General features: G+C 41.1%; 1 protein-coding gene across 1 annotated transcript in view; it reads left to right on the top strand.

Annotated features, from left to right (window-relative positions):
• Positions 1-19956, top strand: part of slc2a15a (solute carrier family 2 member 15a) — a 67396-nt gene that overhangs the window by 16821 nt on the left and 30619 nt on the right. The window contains exons 4-5 of the mRNA XM_030156494.1: positions 11819-11943; positions 12806-12951. Coding sequence (XP_030012354.1) covers positions 11819-11943; positions 12806-12951 — 271 coding nt within the window. The remainder of the gene's footprint in view (positions 1-11818; positions 11944-12805; positions 12952-19956) is intronic.

The raw sequence follows: 19956 nt of genomic DNA, 5'->3' as shown, positions 1-19956 counted from the left end.
AATATTGTCAGTATTTTTTAGTATACATTTCCAGTATAATTTTGTGTGATATTCTTATATGCAGTCTTTCTTTTTGCGCTTTAAGAATTTGCTGCTAAACACAACAGAAGTGCTAAGCTAATTTTCATTATTCCTGTGACAATAAAGATTTATTCAGACAATAAAGATTTATTCGCATTTATTCCTCTTCATACATGTACACACATACACACACATACACACACACATATATATATATATATATATATGTTTACTAATTTTATAAAAACATTATGTAAATATAAACAGAAAGAATTGGTGAATTTCTGTGGTAATGGATACCTTCAAGAACCTATGAACCATCTAAAATCCTTGTTAATATGTTTGTTTGTAAACTTCAGTGAATTATTGCAGCCTCTCTTTTTTACTGCACTGTGGGTGATTCCCTCAGGTTGGCAGAACATAATGCAAAAGACTAAATACAGTACAGTGGTACCTTGACTTACACGCGCACCAGCTTATAAGTTTTCCGAGCTAACCCTCGATTTTTTGCTTTGAGTTACAAGGTCAAATCTGAGTTACAAGCGAGCTTCAGATACGCTGCTGCTAGTTGTTGTAGCTGTTTCATTCTGTTCCATTTCACTAACCATACAGAATGAACGGTTAAAGCAGTATACTTGCTTACTGAGAGCTTCTATTAAGCATTATTCATCACTTCATAACAAGTGCTTACAGCCAGCGCCCCTTCCGGTTTGTGTCACACTCCAACCGGTCCCCTCGGAAACATAAACAATATAACAAACCTCTTATTACATCCTTTCTCTCTCTCTCTCTCTCTCTCTCTTTTTTTTTTCAAATATTTCCAACCTGCATGTTTTCTTTGTAAACAGATAAACATTACTCTCAGTGCAACAACATTTCAACCTCAATACTTCAGCAAACAGATTACAGTATTTCTTATGGACTCAAAAGTAAAACTAGAAGCACTCGGAGAGCGCAGACCTCCGCCAAGGGTGATCAGTGACCCCCCCCTGTGGGCCCCCCCACCCCCGATCACCACCAAAATTTAATCATTTCTTCCTTATCCCATTTCCAACAAACCCTGAAAATTTCATCCAAATCTGTCCATAACTTTTTGAGTTATGTTGCACACTAACGGACAGACAAACAAACAAACAAACAAACAAACAGACAAACAAACAAACCCTGGCAAAAACATAACCTCCTTGGCGGAGGTAATAATACTGTAATGCTCAGAGTACGAAAACTGAACCCAGATGCACGACCCAGAGACTGACTGAAAAGTTCACAATGTTTATTAAACACCAAGCTCACTGACAGTTCAGTAAAAATGATACAGTACAAAATCTTGAGGATAATGGTGATGGGGATCTTCTCAGGGTAAGTACCCCGGACCGGAGATGAAAACCCACCGTCTGGTTCGGTTGAACACGTCGGTTTCCCGACTGGGGAGAAGCAGAGGGAGGTCAGTGGCAGAACCAGGTCATACACGGGAAGGCAGTCAAACAGGCAACAGGACATAGGGATCAGGCTAGCTCACGTACCGTAAAAGTCAGGCGAGGAGGTCAAAACCAGGAGGTCAGAATGAGGTAGACAAAACCGACAGGGATAAGGCAACAGGCAAAAACAGAGATGGCAAACCGGGTCAAACACAGGTAGGCAGACAGACAGGATCAAAAACGCTGGTAAGTATCTCACGAGAAAATACGAACTGGCAACGAACAGGGGAAAACACAGGGCTTAAATACACAAAAGGGAGGGAAGACAATGAGACACAGGTGGAACAAATTAGGGCGGAGTCAGGTAATCACACAGGTGGACACAATCAGGGACAGGAAGCAAAGACACCAGACATGACACATGAGGGAAACTTAACAAAATAAAACAGGAAATGACAGACAACATAAAAGACAGACAAAACCAGACTATCGTCTGGAGGCAGGCTTGACAAATATAGTCTTATTTGGCGGGTAAGGTCAGCGCTGTGCGTGTCCGGAATTACGGCTCTTTTTCCTCTGAACACAATGCCGTCCTGAAAACTCAGCTCATTCTGAAAGGCAAAATAGTGTTATATGTCATGTGAAACGTCTCTTTTGAGCTTAAGCCATCCTGTGAGAATGCTCTGTATCATTTGTTGCAATTTTGCATCCTCCCTTGTTGTGTCTCGGATGGCGGACAGTCTTTCTGCTGAGATGGGTAAGTATGTGACCATGTTAAGAGACTTTAGCTCCAATTCTGTGTCTTCTTGGTCACTGTGGGGTAAGTAAGCTCCACTAAGTGTGTCAGCTAAAACCATATCTCAGCCAGGTACATAGATCACATAAATGTCATATTTCCGAAGCCTGAGTAACATTCTCTGCAGTCTCTTTGATGCACTAAGCAGCGGCTTCCTCACAATACTTTCTAGTGGCTTATGGTCACTCTGAACAGTCACTTTCCGGCCATAGGTATAGGCACCTCATTCCAGTCCCACGTATTGTCTTTATGTGTAAGTTGTCTCAAAACTTCACAGTCATCTAAAAGAGGGTCACAGAACTTAGACAAGTGGTACAACATACCTATAATTCTTTGTACACCTTTAACATCTGTGGGCTTTGGCAGCTTATTCACTGCCCTCACTTTCTCTGGGTCGATCCAGAGACCTTCTGATGTCAGTAGGTGTCCAATGTAGGGGACAGATTGTCTCTGTAGCTTTAACTTGTCCGTATTCAGTTTAATGTGTTTTTGTCTGCATCTCAGCAAAAAGCCTCTCAAGTTCTCTGTAGGCCCTTTCCCACTGCAGGAACTTTTGCAGGAACTTTCTGTATTACCCTGAACTTTCAAAGTTCCTGGTGTGTTTCCACCGAAAATTACCCTGGTAACTGGTTACCCTGGCCCCTAATTTACCCCAAAGAAGTTCCTGGTAGGGAGGAAGTACTTTTCAGATTACCAGGAACTTTAAGGAGCAGAGCTGTGTGCTGGAGAAGGCTGAGTGGTGGACTAGACTGACAGCATTTCCGTATTCTGTTCACCGCCAAAATTTAACTCATTTAATTTCCACAAGCTTTGTATTTTGATAATTCGGAAAATGGACCAAAAGAGAAGCTACAACAAGTGGACGGATGACGAGGAAATTCAGACGGACTTTGAATCGCTGACACGAAACGAGCGAGTAAAAGCTGTCGGAGCCAAATATAAGACACACACCTAAAGAAATACGAGAAAAGAAGAAGAAACTTATGCAGAATTAAAAGAAACTAAAGGACCACAACAGTCGCAGTGGATCTGACTGTCGAACAAACCAATGGTATGTATATCACAGAAATATTCCCTGTTTAGTTGGTTCCATGTTGTAACAGTAGTCAGTGGCATCAGCTGTTTAGTCAACAGTGAAGTCCAGTTAACCTAACACTAACTGGTCAACAGTCTGACACTAAACCTAAATCTGAGAACTGGATGTATTTGTGTTGTCGCTGTGAGCTGAACACTGATTTATTCTGTATGTTTGTAATTTCCACCTGAAATGGACCGGAGGGACTTGGCTCTTTTTCCAAACCTCCTTATTTGTGTCCTCGTCCATCATCTACTGCTGTTTACAACAGCCCAGGTCAGACATTTGACATGTCACATCACACTGGTAGGAATCTGTCATCATGTGTTCTGTTATTCATTTTAGCATTTTTATTACTTTTCCTGTAGGAAAGTGAAAAAGGGACCAGGACCATGGAGTTCCAGACCGGCTGTCCTGGACTAGCTGGACCAGACCCTGGTCCAAAAGCCTGAACCTTTCACATGTGTTTATTTCCCTTTTAATCTTAAGGCACCTTTGTTTTGTTTCAAATTTTAATTAAAAAAAAAAAAAAAAAAAAATCTAACCTAATACTGTCTGTTCATTTACAAGGCATCAAAATATGAGTATAGGTACTTTTATCAGTAATATGCAGTTGAATTAAATGCAGGCATTTGAGTAAATGTGTGTGACTTCAGGGTTGAACCTGAACTATATCTATAAAACAATAGAAATGAAACAGAACCGTCATAAAGTACATAAACACATAAGGTTAGATGTGATTTAGTTTAAGGAATGAGAAGTTGAAAATACATGTTCTACCATTTTTAAATACAAATTAAGGATATGTAATGATGGTTAACTTCATTTAAAATGTATTCCAGATGGATTACGTGATTCAACAACCAGTAAAATGTTAAACCCAAACTGTCCACTTCAGTACTGTGTCATTTTATTGAACTAGAGGTTAGTTTGTGAATGCACATGAACTGGTCTACAGTTTCTGTTACTGCTCCTCATACATCATCAACCTGATTTGAATAAATTACCCTGAACTTTCAGGTGCGGTGGAAACACAGTTACCAGGAACTTTTTTACCCCAAAAAGTTCCTGGTAATAAAGTTCCTGGGCCTTTTGGTGGGAAAGGGCCTAATGTAGCTCTTGTTTGCCTCTTCCTGTGTGCCTCCCTCACCCGGAATCAGTATATCATTCGTGATGATATACATCAACGGTAAGCCCTCAAGTGCTTGCATTAGTTTCCTCTGGAAAACATCTGGAGCTGGGCTTATACCCATTGGTATGGGGCCATTATTGTAGCAATATTATTTGCAAATGCGTGTGGAGAGTTGAGTGTCCGTATTTCAATCTGTCTGTGCGCAGTCGGATTTGCAAATGTGTAAATGAATCTGTAAATGCGTGATGAGATTTGTGTGTCTGCATTTCAATCTGAGTGTGTGGAGAGTTGTGTGTCTGTATCTCAATCTGTCTGTGCGCAGTCGGATTTCCTCATTCCGGCTGCGTTCTAAATAGCTCTGTGCACTGCGACACTAATTACCTAATATTAATCTATCCATGATAACTTCACATTTGTATTCCATTATAAATCTGTTACATTGAGTTTGTTTTTAAAGCTAAACGTCGCTTACCCATGGATTATTCGTAGCCCCAAACGTCTGACCCGTCTCGTCGTTTGCAGCCATCTTTCCTTGCCCAGGTGATTCTTCTTCTTCTTCGATTTTTAGTGGCAGTTGGTGAACCTTGCAAGCACAACTCACGTAAACTCACGTCAGGTACAAGAACAAGCAAAGCCGAACGCAGCCGGAATGAGGGAGCCTGTGAGCCAGAGCCCAGGGCAGCCTGAGCCCACGTACACAAACCCTGGTTTTACAGACAAATCCCGCTACGCATTTGTGGATCTCTCACGGCAGAAGTGTAGCAAAATTCACGTGTGTAAAGAGAGCCAATCAAGAAGCCGCTTGACTTGTAACCAATGATTTGTCTGTATTTCTGGGTCTTGTAGTGAAAATACATTGCCTTTTCAAATCTGATTACACACACACACAAGTTGTTTTACACATTTGCAGATTGTTGTACAGACACACAAATCTCATCACGCATTTACAGATTCAGTTATACATTTGCAAATCCGACTGCGCACAGACAGATTGAGATGCAGACACACAAATCTCATCACGCATTTACAGATTCATTTACACATTTGCAAATCCGACTGTGCACAGACAGATTGAAATACGGACACTCAACTCTCCACACGCATTTGCAAATAATATTGCTACAATAATGGCCCCATACATTGGCATCCTGAGCCAACAGTATCGACCAAATGAGGGAGCGAACGTGGTTAGATAACTTGACTCCTCGTTCAGCTTGACATGCCAAAATCCATGTTGATTTGGTTTATTGGCTCTTGTGTTTCACTTCAGTTATTGTCATGATGTCCTCACACGACTCACTTGACTCTGAGACTGTATGTATTGGTCTGACTTTCTTGTTTTTCTCAAACTTTGATTTGAATTTCTCAGCAAAGTGGTTCTCTTCCCCAGATTTCTTGCACATTTTACCATAGGCTGGACATTTATGATTGTTTTTTTTCATGTGTTTTGCCACAAAAGTTACACCAAATATCTTCCTTTTTATCTCTCCATACATTTATTGAGAATTAAGTTTTCTTCTCTCAATTGTCTCTCTCTCAGCAAAGAGCTAGTTGTACTGCACACAATGTGGTCCCTTATTAAGGAGTCTTTAATGTCACCAAAGTTACATGTACTGGCCAACACTCTGAGATCTGTGACATATCTATCTATATTTTCGTCTTGTCCCTGGTTTCTGACGAAAAATCTGTATCTCTCAACAGTCTCATTCAGTTTAGGATTGCAATGTTCATCCATGAGCGCCATCATTGAAATCACTGTTCTCCTCGCAGATGTCCTCCCGGACGACAGCATATCCAAAAGTGTCCCCCAAAAAGAGGTAGTTAAACAACTTAACTTTAGTAGTTTCTTCTGCGTCGGGCATCGTGAGGTCCATATACAACATGACCTCCTCTTTCCAACTTTTCCAAATCTTTGCTAAGTTGGAAGAATCCAAACCAAGTGTTGTGGATGCCTTTATTTTATCCATTGCGACGTCCGCAAATCTCTTCGACTCTATAGACATTGGACTTCTTTTCAAATATGCTCTGGGCAGGCTGGGCTAATACGAAGTTAGCAGCACTTACTATCCTACACGGCAAACTTCACCGTCTGGCCTATTTTCACCACCACTGCCACCATGTTTCATTCTGTTTTGTTTTGCTAACCGTACAGAATGGACATTTAAAGCAGTATTCTCACTTACTGAGAACTTTTATTAAACATTAGTCAGCGCTTCATAACAAGTGCTTACAGCCAGCTCCGCTTCCAGTCTGTGTCACACTCCAACCGGTTCCCCTGGAAATATAAACAATATAAGAAAACCTTTAGTTACTGTAGCCAATAAAAAGAAAAATGTTGAAGGACAGCTAGTAGATATCCTGGTGCCGGATCCTCCATCTCTGCTCACCACAGCGTTTTGAGGAGTACTAAAGGGCTCCTCCTGTGAACCCCATTTTTTTCTATTTCTGTCCTAAAATGATAGTAAAATTAGATAGTAAAAGTTTGCCTTTAGGGGTGTCAAACTCATTAAAGTTCAGGGGCCACATATGCCCCTTTTCCACTGCACCTTTCCAGCATGACTCGATTCGACTTGACTCTACAGTTTTAGCACTTGTCCATTGGGGTTGTACCTGGTAACCATACCTTTTTTTGTGCCATCTCTGGGGTGGTTCTACCCAGGCTGTGTTGGCACTAAAATTTCACTGCTGGCCACAGAATGGGCAGAAATAGTGTCGTCACATGTACGAAGATCTTCAGCCTATACTGACAAAAAACACTTTTCTCTATCATTTCTCGGTGCACATAGACTGCACTGTAGGGCTGCACGATTTTGGCAAAAAAAAAAAAATCCCGATTTTTTCCTCTAAAAACTCGATTTTGATTTTGATTTTTGGGTAAAACTACAAAAGACAACAGAAGTCAGCACGCCATTTTCGTGAGCAGCCAACAATGCAAGGCACTGCTCTAACCTCAAATCTGTGATGGGATCACGTGATGAACCCACAGAAGTTTTATTCTTAATTAAATCTTTATTGAATGAAGCAGAGTATACAAACAATGTATACAACAAGAAAATAACAGAAGTTTGTCAGGGGGAATACACTATATAATACAATGTCCATATCAGAGCAAATACTTATGTTTTTTATAGCCTTTTTGTTTCCACATTTATCTAACAGCTTTAAATAAAGTTCAACATCTTTCAAAAAATAAATAATATTTGGTTTTGTGTAACAGAACTTACATTTGTGAATGAAAAATTTAGCAAGTAAGAGGACTAAATTATAACATATATATATATATATATATATATATATATATATATATATATATTTGTTTTTTTTTTTTTTTTTTCCTGGGTATCTGGGCCCACAGAAGTGATACCAATGTAAGTCAGTGACAGGCATCAGTCGTGCGTGCGTGTGTGTGTGCGTGGACCACGTTAATATGAGTGATCCACATGCGGTTCTATTTAAACTGGGGGATCCGTGCGTGGAATAGACCGACCCAGGACACGCTGGAGGGATTCTATCTGTGGAGCTGGTGGATGTGTGTGGGCACAGGGCTGTGTGGGCTCCTCTGCTTCAGGCTGATGACCCCGAGACTCGGACCCGGTTCGGAAGAAGACAGTACGGTACGGATCTGGGACAACGGAAGATGAATGATCCGCATGCAGTTCTATTTCAGTTGCGGGATCCGTGCGTGAAGCCACGGCTTACATTGCTATAAGTACTGCGGGCTCATGAACAGATTTAAAGTCCGGTCATTACACAGACTTCTGTGACAGCCCGCTGTCACTGATAGGAGGAGGAGCCTACGGGAGCCCGCAAGCGCGCGGCCCGCAGGTACGAGAGAGATGAAATCGATTTTACGATTTCCCTTTTTTAAAAATCGTACTAATTAAAAAATCCGATTTCGATTTAAAATCGATTAATCGTGCAGCCCTACTGCACTGCAACATCTATTGTATATAAGGCATTAGCTTACCATTAGACGTTGTCTCTTGGCCACTCTGATCCACTGGTCTTCAGCTTCATACTTCTGTATTGGTTTCATAACTCTCCTTTGCTTTTCCAACGTGTTTTGTCTCGCCGCTTGTATCCGTTTCTGGCACTCTCGTGACACCTTTTCTGTGACAAAAAGCCACAGACTGAGCAACAAGTACAGCATCATCTTGATGTCATCCATTGTCTTTACTGATAACTATACCAAGTGAGACTTATGTCGCTTAAAAATGACTTCATGACAGTTTTGACTCTGACGACCACACCCATCTCATTCATGCTGAGGTGATACCAACTGCTGTGGAAAAGCGACAGCACTGTACCAAACCATGTAGAGTTGAGTCCAGTCGAGCCGAGCTGGTACCACACAATGGAAAGGGGGGCAATATAGACCAAGTTGATCTCAAGTGGGCTGGACCAATAAAATAACTGCATAATAACCCTATAAATGACCATATAATGACACCTTCAAGTTTTTCCTCTTTGTTTTAGTGCAAAACAGTACAATCTGACAACGTTTACAACTACAAACTGTCCTTTACAAAAATGTGAGTAACATGAACAACCATGAACAACCTGAAGTACAATTTTCACAATGTGATAACTCAGTTTATCATTTACAGAGCACAGTGGATGTATAAATACACAGAACCAGGGCCGTGCAGAGAGCTATAAAGGGGCAGGGGCTCAAACTTCCAAAAGGGCACATGAAAACGAATAACCACCAATTACATATGATTTGAAATGTTTAATAAATCATTACACAAAGTATACATTTTTACATTAGTTTGGCAGACAGCTACAATAACAATATGTATTAACTTACGAAGTCGAATAAAGTGATAAAAATTAGGTTTGAAATTCTTTCTTGTTGTAGCCTCCTTGCAGGCCAGGTGAAGATCACTCTGAAAAGGATGGTCTCACTGGTCTTGAATAATCCCCATCCCAAATGTGGCAAATTCTGGAACTGCAGACATTTACAGGAAGATAATCAATGTGTGTGAACGGTGTGCCTAATGTCCATGAAAAGTATGTAATGTTATTCCTTATATTGCGCTTACCTGTAGTACTTTTTTTCACCCATTTGGTAAGGGATCCGCTACTTTTAGCAGCTTCAGGTAGCTCCTTTCTTTTTTGTTTAATGCGACTTTGTTTGCGAGGCATCTTCAAACTAAATAACAAAACAATAAAATATATAAGAAATACAACAAATACACCCACATACACACCATGCATGTCAAGTTATTTTATTATTCATGAGTGAATGTAAGGGGTGAGTGAGTGGTTGGTGGTGGGCAGATGTGGCTACAACAGTAGTTTGCCACCAATGTACATGGAATGAATACAAAATCCAATGAATAGTGTCATTGAGTTTCCAAAAAAGATTTATAATACTAATGCTACATCTTCATCTTCATCATTATTATAACTATATTTATTGTTATCATTCAGTATTATCATCATTAGTATCATTATCAGTATTATTATCATTCAGTATTATCATTTTTAGTATCATTATCAGTATTACTATCATTCAGTATTCTCATTATTAGTATCATTATCAGTATTATTATCATTCAGTATTCTCATTATTAGTATCATTATCAGTATTATTATCATTCAGTATCATCATCATTAGTATCATTATCAGTATTATTATCATTCAGTATTATCATTATTAGTATCATTATCAGTATTATTATCATTCAGTATCATCATCATTAGTATCATTATCAGTATTATTATCATTCAGTATTATCATTATTTTCCAGACTCCGCATTCCAAGCAAGTCCTTGGAAATACCTTGTTAAAATTATATGAAAACTGTGGGGTGGCTGTTGCTTATTTTCATTCAATAAATTTCTATGACAAATTAGACTAGACTCATACTGCACCTATTCTGTGTATAGTAGGCTACTGTAAAATATGTGGATTTTCTACAATGTAAAATATGTATCTCTCAGTCTCAAAAGTGAGGACTATTACCATGTGTTACAATTCTGCGGCTAAAACTCAACAGTTTATAGAAATAAAACGTAACCAAATCTGTGTGAGTGCTTCAGCAGGACTCAGACTCAGGTGGGCACCCAGCTGTTACAGTGGGCTAGTCTGGGAGCTCATTCCATAACGTGACGATGATATTGAATTATTTACTCACTTACGATCGGTTTTTGGCCCCAAAACTATAGTTGTTGAAGAATAGGACCAGGGCGACAAGTGAATGTTTTGGGCAGATAGCGGGATGGACTCTCACATACCTTGAATCGCGGAGCTCTCCTCCTCCTTGTTCACTCTCCAGACCAGGACATGTGCGGGTGCGTGTGTGTTGCAAGCAAGGTTGGACAGCAGGAAGGGGCGGGGCCTGACAGAGATGAAAGGGCACCATGACCAGGTCCAGTGACAGCCAAATTAAACCACTCTTAACATTTATTATCATTGATCAAAATTTTAGTCACAAAATTTTAGTCATGCAGTTTTTGCGCAAAAAAAAGAAGAAAAAAAAGAAAAAAAAAAAGGGCACTTGACGGCAGACGATCAAAGCGGCAGGGGCTCAAGCCCCCCCGGCCCCCTGCTTTGCATGTGCCAGCACAGAACATTTACTAACAGGCAGAATATTGCTAAAATTACACTTAGTTCTCTTAAGACATTTCAGGTTGTTCATATTTGTTTAAGTTAATTATATTTGTGTGAAAATATGATTTGTAAATGCAAACATTTTCATGGAATTTTACTTTTTTACACTAAAATAAAGACAAAAATTTGTAGTTGACATTATTTATAGGTTATTACAATAGTATTTTACTGGTCAGATCCACTTGAGATTGAATTAGTCTGCAGGCCTTTGTGAAACCTGAATTAAAATGATTTTGACATCCTTGATAATATCTTAAGTGTAATTTCCAGCTTGGGCCATATTGGACTCTTTGGAGGTCCAGTTTTGGCCTGCAGGCCATATGTTTGACACCCCTGCCTTAGATCAATTAGTCCAGTGTCTCCTCAAGCCAGTGTTAACCTTTCCCTCAATCCTGGGGCCTTGTCATCCTCCAAAGTGGACATTTAGATTTAGATGAGAAGCAAATTTTTTTTTGTAATCTAATATCCATGCTGATTAGTTTTGTCACATGGCAAATCACTGCTTGTGAGCCATGCAGTGTTTATTGGTTGGTCAAACTTTATGTGTACATGTCTATAAATCTTACGTTGACTGTGGAATGGGGGGGGGGGGGTCAATATCATTGTCATTGCTGTTTCATAAGCCTTTCAATTCATCTTCATTTACATTCGTCATTTCTGACACCTGCATATTATGTGTATGCGTGTGTGTGTGTGTGTGTGTGTGTGTGTGTGTAATCGTGCGTGTGTTTGTGTGTGTGCGTGTGTGTGTTTTCAGGAAAGGCACAATCGTTAAGACAACAGTGTTGGTGTTTATTGCTGGTTCACTCATGGGCTTCAGCAGGATTTGTGGATCACCTGAGATGGTCATTTTTGGACGCTTCATCACAGGACTTCACTCAGGTAGAAACCATTGCCTGATTTTCCAGTTAAAACAAAGGTGCTTTACATGGTCTAGTGTATGCGGACAGAGATGCCCAAAATGCCTAGTGTAAAGATGGATGCTTATGCCATGTAGCCCGGTATCTGGAAAAACTGATATTTTCTCAGGCGTTTTTGACTTTCATCCACATGAAAACTCTGGTTTATGACACTGGAAATGATTCTTTCTGAAATTCCAGCTAAAATGGAGATTTGGAAAGCCGTGTTTTCATCCTTGCATGTGTACAATGGGAACTAGAAGTTTATGATCCCGAACATTACAGTATGTGACTACAGTAAAAAGCATCAACATCATATGTTTGACCTTTGTTTATCCTAACATAAACCCCATAATGGTGGTGTATGGTGTATTTATGCAGATTCATGAAAATATGTCTGAAAATGAACTGGAATGCGCGATCTTATTATCCTAAAGTGGGGAACTATCACTTTTTATAAAAACTGTGATACGTGCATACATGGCTTTTGCTTCATGAGATAATAGGTGCATTTCCACCCAGAAGTTGTGTAATTACATTTTCAAATGAAGTGTAAGAAAACGGAGTAGAATCTCTGCAAATCTGACAGAATCAGAAGGAAATACTTAATGTAGTTGGTGTATTGACAAAGATATTTATCAATATAATGGCATAAATGTGAATAATTATTTGTATGTGATTTTATGATGTTTTGAATAACATGAAATAACTGGCAAAGTTTTGTCAATGATAGGTGGATCAAAAACATGCATAAATTGCTGATTTTTGGAAAATTCTGTAAAAGTTTTCAATACATATGTGCACTGAAGTTAACCTAACGTAATGTCTGTCTTATTTTCTTGTAGGTATCTCTCTTAGTGTAGTACCAATGTACCTCGGTGAGATAGCGCCTAAAAATCTGCGTGGCTTCCTTGGTCTTGTGCCAAGTATATTTATTGGCACTGGAGTCTTTGCTGCTCAAATTCTTGGTCTTCATGAGCTTCTGGGAAAGGTAAAGGAGATAACCATTCATCACTGTACATTACTACACTCACAACAACCATAAAGAGTTTGTTGACCTAAAATTACTTATTTTAACCCCAGACATGATCTTTCTCTTTTTCTGACCCTGTCACTGTACTCAACATGCCAAACCATTATCACCTCTATAAAAAAAATATTTATGCCACTTTGTGTTATTGACTCATTAACAATATAATGATGTAATTATAAGTCTCCCAAGGTGGCAGTTGTCAGTATATATTGTGGGAAGAAAAAATATATGTACCGCTTGAAATTTTTTCACTTTATGAATGTCATAAAATGTAATCTGATCTTTGTCTAAGTCACAAGTACAGGCAAACACAATGTGCTTAAACTAATACCACACAAACAATTATAACATTTTTGGTAGCTACTGCTTAGACCTGCTTATTGTCCGTAGGTATTATTTGACCATGCTCTTTTCAGGTCATTTAACAGCATCTCGATTGGATTCAGGTCTGGGCTCTGACTGGGTCATTCCAAAAGGAGCTGCTTTCCTTCTATGTTTATGGTCATTGTTCTGCTGCATCACTGTCTCCTACTGATCTTCAGCTGGTGGACAGACACCCTGACACTATGCTGTAGAATATACTGATAAACTTGGGAATCCATTTTGTCCTCCATGATGGCATATGGCAATAAAACCCACATCATGATGCTCCTTCCACCAAACTTCCCTATGGAGATGATGTTCTCTTGTTAGTATGCAGTTCTCTTGTTAGTATGCAGTTCCCTTTTTAGTAGTTCCCTTGCAGTATCTTCTTTACAACTCAACCTTAGTGTCATTAGCCCACCAAACATTGTTCCAGTAGTGTTGTGAAGTTTTAAGGTCAGCAAATCAAATTTTATTCATATGGCGCCAAATCATAACAGCCATAAAAGTAATCTCATGACACTTGTTACGTGCCAGGAGGTCTAGGGTGCTGACACATAACAAAAATTAAAAGAAAGAAAAAGATGGTCCGGGAGACAGCAAAGGAAAACGTGGAGAGCAGGTTGCTTGTACCAAAATGACTGAAAATTTATTACAGAAAAATAAGTTGTACATAGCCAAAGTTACTTATAAATAACAAAGGTTGCGACAAACAAAAAGTAAACTGCCGCGGTGGACCCAGTCTCCTCTTCATGGTCGGAGCGCCAGGCTTTATAGGTAGGCGGCGAATTGAAGTCAGGTGTTCCCAGTTGGCCCCAGATTGAAGGCGGAGACAAGGAAAAAAAAACAGAACCACCAACAGCCCCAGCCGTAACACTTCCCCCCTTAAGAGTAAATAACAGTTTTAGCACACGAAACTGTTATTACTCTAAATTACTCAAAATACACATCATAGGCCAACATTGCTCCTCAGCCACGTTAGTTGCCAAATAGTTGCTACATGACATGAAAAGGCTATAAAGGATCTTCTGTAATCTTCAGTCTTCAGTTCTGGACAGTGCGTCAGCCACGATGTTGTCCTCGCCCTTCTTGTGCTTGATGATGAGGTTGTAGCCCTGAACCAACAATGCCCAGCGCATTAAACACTGGTTGTTGTTATACATTTTGGACAGAAACACAAGAGGGTTATGATCTGTGAAGATGAAGACGGGGCTGTGAGTAGAACTGACAGACGTAGAAGTGTTGGAGAGCCAAAAGCATAGCTAGAGTTTCTTTCTCAATGGTTGAATAATTAAGCTGATGCTTTTTAAACTTAGCTGAGAAGTATGAGATTGGATGAGGTACACCAGCATCATCATCCTGTAGAAGGACAGCACCTGCTCCACTGGCACTAGCATCAACTTCAAGGCTGAAAGGTTTTGAATAGTTAGGAGCAGATAGTACAGGAGCACTACACAACAGCGACTTTGCAGCTTGAAAAGCACACTCACAAGCTTCAGACCAGACAAATGGTACAGATGGACTACACAGAGCAGTAAGGGGAGCAACCAAAACAGAAAAATTTCTGCAGAAACACCGGTAATAACCTGCCAGACCCAAAAAACGACGCAGTTCCCTTCTTGTAGTTGGAGTGGGATATGACAAAACAGCCTCAACTTTAGCGTTTACAGGTCGAACTCTACCATAACCAACAACCTTACCCAGATAGGTTACTGTGGCTTTTCCAAACTCACATTTGGACAGGTTAAGAGTAAGATTGGCACGAGACAACCACTGAAACACTTCACAAAGGGAAGAAATGTGGTCTGACCAAGTATCTGTATAGACTACAATGTCATCCAGATACACCTTACAATGGGCAACATCACGAAGGACTGAATGCATAAGGCGCTGAAACGTGGCAGGGGCATTCCTCATGCCAAATGCCATAACGGTATATTGCAGAAAATGGTCTGGGGTAACAAAAGCAGAGATGTCAGATGCCCTGGGAGTTAATGGAACCTGCCAGTAGCCTTTTAAAAGGTCTAATTTAGTAATGTGCACTGCAGGACCAATACTGTCTATACAATCTTCCATACGTGGTAGTGGAAATGAATCAGGAACAGTAACAGCATTAACTTTCCTAAAGTCGGTACAGAAATGAGGTGTTCCATCAGATTTTGGTGTGAGAAGACAAGGAGAACTCCAAGGACTATGGCTTGGTTTTGCTAGCCCATTATCTAACAGATAGTTTACCTCCTTTTTCATAGCCTCACGCTTGTCTATGGGACACCGATAAGCATGTTGTTTAATTGGAGCAGCTGATCCAACATCAATGTCATGTTCTAGAACATTGGTACAAGATGGAGTGTCAGTAAATAGTGAGGGGTATGACTGTAGTAGGGCCACAATATCACTACGCTGTTCCACAGGTAAGTATGATAGCTGAGAGTCTACTTTAGACATGAACTCCATGTTAGATAGCCTACCAGACTGATGAGCAGCACAAGGCTCCACCAAGTCTTCCTCCTCTGGACTATCTGAACACACTGGAAACAGGAGACACAGTTAACATGAACTGTTCAGAACATTCATGTCTCTCATGGAAGAGTTTAAGCATGTTAACATGACACAGCCTGATCTTTCTTCAACGCTCAGGGGTTAGAATGAGGTAATCTGTGTCAGAGACCTTCCTATCGACTACATAAGGGCCAGAGAAACGGGCTGATAAAGCAGAGCCAAGACTAGGGAGCAAAACTAGAACTTTGTCACCTGGCTTGAAGTGATGTACCACTGCTTTTTTATCAAAGCGCTCCTTCATATTAGCTTCAGAAGAAGACAGGGCTTCCTTGGCTAAAACAGTAGCCTGCTGTAACTGTTCCTGGCACCTGGAGACAAATTCCGATACACTAATTTTGGAGGATGACAAAGACGTTCTTTCAGCACTTTCAGTGGACCCCGCATTTTATGCCCAAACACTAGTTCACAAGGACTAAACCCCATGGACTCCTGAGTAGCATTTCTAATAGCAAAAACTACAAATGGTACCCCCTCATCCCAGTCTCTACCAGTGTCAAAGCAATACTTCTTCAACATGGACTTTAATGTCTGATGCCAGTGCTCTAAGGCACCCTGTGTCTCTGGATGATACGCACTAGATACAGCATGGGCTATACCAAGGGACTGTAATGTTTTCTCAAAGGCTTTGGAGAGGAAATTTGTACCCTGATTGGTTTGTACAACTTTAGGAAGTCCGAATGTTGTAAAAAACTTTGTTAATGCCTTAACTGCCGGAGCTGTAATTTTTCTTAACGGAATTGCTTCAGGAAACCTTGAAGAAACACACATGGCAGTTAGCAAAAACTGATTTCCTGATTTAGTCTTGGGTAAAGGACCCACACAATCAACAATGACATGTTCAAATGGCTCACCAACAGCAGGAACAGGGTGGAGTGGAGCTGGTGGAACCACTTGATTGGGTTTCCCCACGGCCTGACAGGTCATGCAGGTGTTACAGAAGCGGACTACATCACCTTTCAAACCTGGCCAGAAAAAATGCTTTAGATTATTATTATTATTATTATTATTATTATTATTATTATTATTATTATTATTATTATTATTATTATTATTATTGGTTTTTGTGACACCAAGGTGACCAGACCACAAATGTTCATGAGCCATGGATAAAACATGCTGTCTGTAGCCTTTTGGAACTACAATCTGAAAAACAGTGCACCAGTCATCAGAACCAGATCGACTACCTGACTTTGGGACCCACTTGTGCATCAAAACTCCTTTCTCAAGAAAGAATAAATGCTTTCCATCTGGACTGTCTAAAGCAGAAAAACATTTGGACAAGGTTAGATCAGACTTTTGAGCCTCAAAGCCTCAGTATTTAGTGGAAGTGATGGTGGGGAGATGGACTCTGGCTTTTTGCCACTGGCCTTGACCTCTGTGATATTCTTAATGTGACCAGAGGAGGGCGCACTGTCCTCAAGGAAAACCGGGGCCAGCACTGAATCACACAGATCAACATCAACATTTTCCTGAGCTAACTTTTTAGACTGAGCCCTAGTCAAAACACTAACGGAGAATACCTCAAGATGTTGCATGGCCAATTCATCTGTTTCAGAGCCAGACATAGGCTGGTCAACAACCTCAGGGGATGGGTACACTTTCCCACCTGCAGTGTCATTCCCCATAATGAAATCTATCCGATCAATAGGAAATTGGTCACGGACAGCTACTTTAAACACACCACTAGCCAACTTGGATTCAACCTGGATGTTATGCAAAGGAGCCGGTATATAACTCAAACCAATGCCTTTTACAACAGTACTTAAGCGACAGTCAGTTTTAACGCTGAGAGGCAACACACTGGACAAAATAAACGACTGAGAGCCTCCTGTATCTCGCAGGACCTTAACTAGGCGCTTGGCTTCTCCTGGAACTGAAACTAAAGCCTCAAAAATGAACGGTTTAAAACAGTCATCAGGAGTAATAGGCTGACAGGAATCAGTAGCACCAGCTAACACAGTGGGAAAAGTTTTAACGAGTCCAACACCTTTTGGTTTGGATAAGCCAACTGGCTGCTTGCATTTCAGCGCATCACACTCTGCTATTAAGTGACCAGTTTTGTGGCAGTAAAAGCATTGTGTCGGCTTCTCAGGCTTGGAACCAGACTGAGTAGATTTTCCATTACCTTTCAACAAAGGCGTTGGCTCACGGTTAAAGACATTTTTATGTGTAAGAGCGAATTCGTCGGCTGCAACAGCGGCTTGCTGGAGCGTTGAAACTTTTTGTTCATTTAAATAAACAATAATACGCTCTGGAAGACAGTTCTTAAAATCTTCAATCAAGACCAGCTCACGAAGTGCAGCAAAAGTGTTAACTTTATTAGCAGCACACCATCGGTCAAGCAAAAGACTTTTCTCACGAGCAAAGTCAACAAAGCTCTGGTTGAATGGCTTCTTTAACCCCCTAAAACGCTGTCTATAAGCCTCAGGCACAAGCTCATAAGCGCGTAATATAGCGCCTTTTAACGTCTCATAATTCAGACTATCAGACACGGACAGCGAGGCGCAGGCCTCCAAAGCTTTACCACTGAGTTTACACTGGAGTAAAATTGCCCAAACGTCTGCTGGCCAATGTAACGCGGACGCAATGCGCTCAAAAGCACCGAAATAAGACTCTCACGAAAAACCGGGACAAGCTGTATATTTTTAGACACCAAATGCCTCACGGGACCCACCCAAGACAGGTTGCTTTGTGCCTAAACCTCGGGCTGCTTGCAACTCTAATTTACGCATCTGAAGAGCTGATTCGACCTCCAACTTTTTAAATTCTACCTCCCTATCCAACTCAATCCGTTTTAACTCAAGCTCACGTCGGAGCTGAAACTCGCGATCCCTTTCTTCTTTTTGGGATTTAAGCCGGGCTATACGCACGTCCACACGGGGATCCCTAAGAGAAGAGTCTGCACTTACATCTGCAGATGTCCGAGGCTTTTCCTCCGACTCACCTGTGGAACTGGTGCGCGCACTTGCGGCGGGCTGCTGCGCATCCGCTGCCGCCTCCGGATGAGGAACCACCGGGGACGCCACTTCACCTCCCGCTGTCGTCGACTCACCACTGAAATCACCCGACTCGGGCACATCCATAATACCCTCATTAACTAAGACAGCCAATATTGCTTCATGTAACGCACCAACACGCAGCGCCGTCGAGACTGTAATACCATAGTGTCTGGCGATCTCCACCAAATCACTTTTCCTACAGGCATCAAACACAGTCAACGTAGGATTAGCTACAAATTCCACTAAATCAAATGCAGCCATTACTCACCGGACAAAGTCACCGCTGATCCGGATCACAGCTGAGCACACTCACGATCAGCTGGGTCGCACCTGGACACAAATGAGCCGCCCGCGCACCTAAAGAAAACTTCATGCGCGCGCACGCACCCCAACATACACTCGCTCCACACACCCTCCACAGTGGAACAGGAAATCAATCAGAACGTACAAAAATTACCACAAAGCACAATACATGAACAATCCCAGAGTCCTACCTACAGAAAACTCACCCTAACGCATCTTCTGGGACTTGCCAGGCTCGAGGCCACTTTAAAGACAGATCACAGCAGCCGAAGCTCTGCACGTCTACCCCCTTCGGAGAATACACCCCACCTGGGATTCGCCCCGAAAACAACAAACTAAAACAAAAAAATGGGTATCCGACGGAGTGGTCACAAAATGACCAAGATGGACACCCCTAATCTAGTCTGGGAAAGTCACGCAAAACACATGTGCAATGTAGGTCACACAAAACACCCAGAACAAAGCACACCGGAGCACACACAAACAACCACACTCACGCACACGCCAACCATACGGTCTCTCCGACGAGAGCGAGCCCCCAATCTGGAGTCAGAAGAGGGACTGGAATGGACGAGCCCCCAATCTGTTACGTGCCAGGAGGTCTAGGGTGCTGACACATAACAAAAATTAAAAGAAAGAAAAAGATGGTCCGGGAGACAGCAAAGGAAAACGTGGAGAGCAGGTCGCTTGTACCAAAATGACTGAAAATTTATTACAGAAAAATAAGTTGTACATAGCC

The sequence above is a fragment of the Sphaeramia orbicularis genome, chromosome 15 (assembly GCF_902148855.1).
Source record: "Sphaeramia orbicularis chromosome 15, fSphaOr1.1, whole genome shotgun sequence".
NCBI lineage: Eukaryota > Metazoa > Chordata > Actinopteri > Kurtiformes > Apogonidae > Sphaeramia > Sphaeramia orbicularis.
This window is presented reverse-complemented; position numbering and strand designations above follow the sequence as displayed.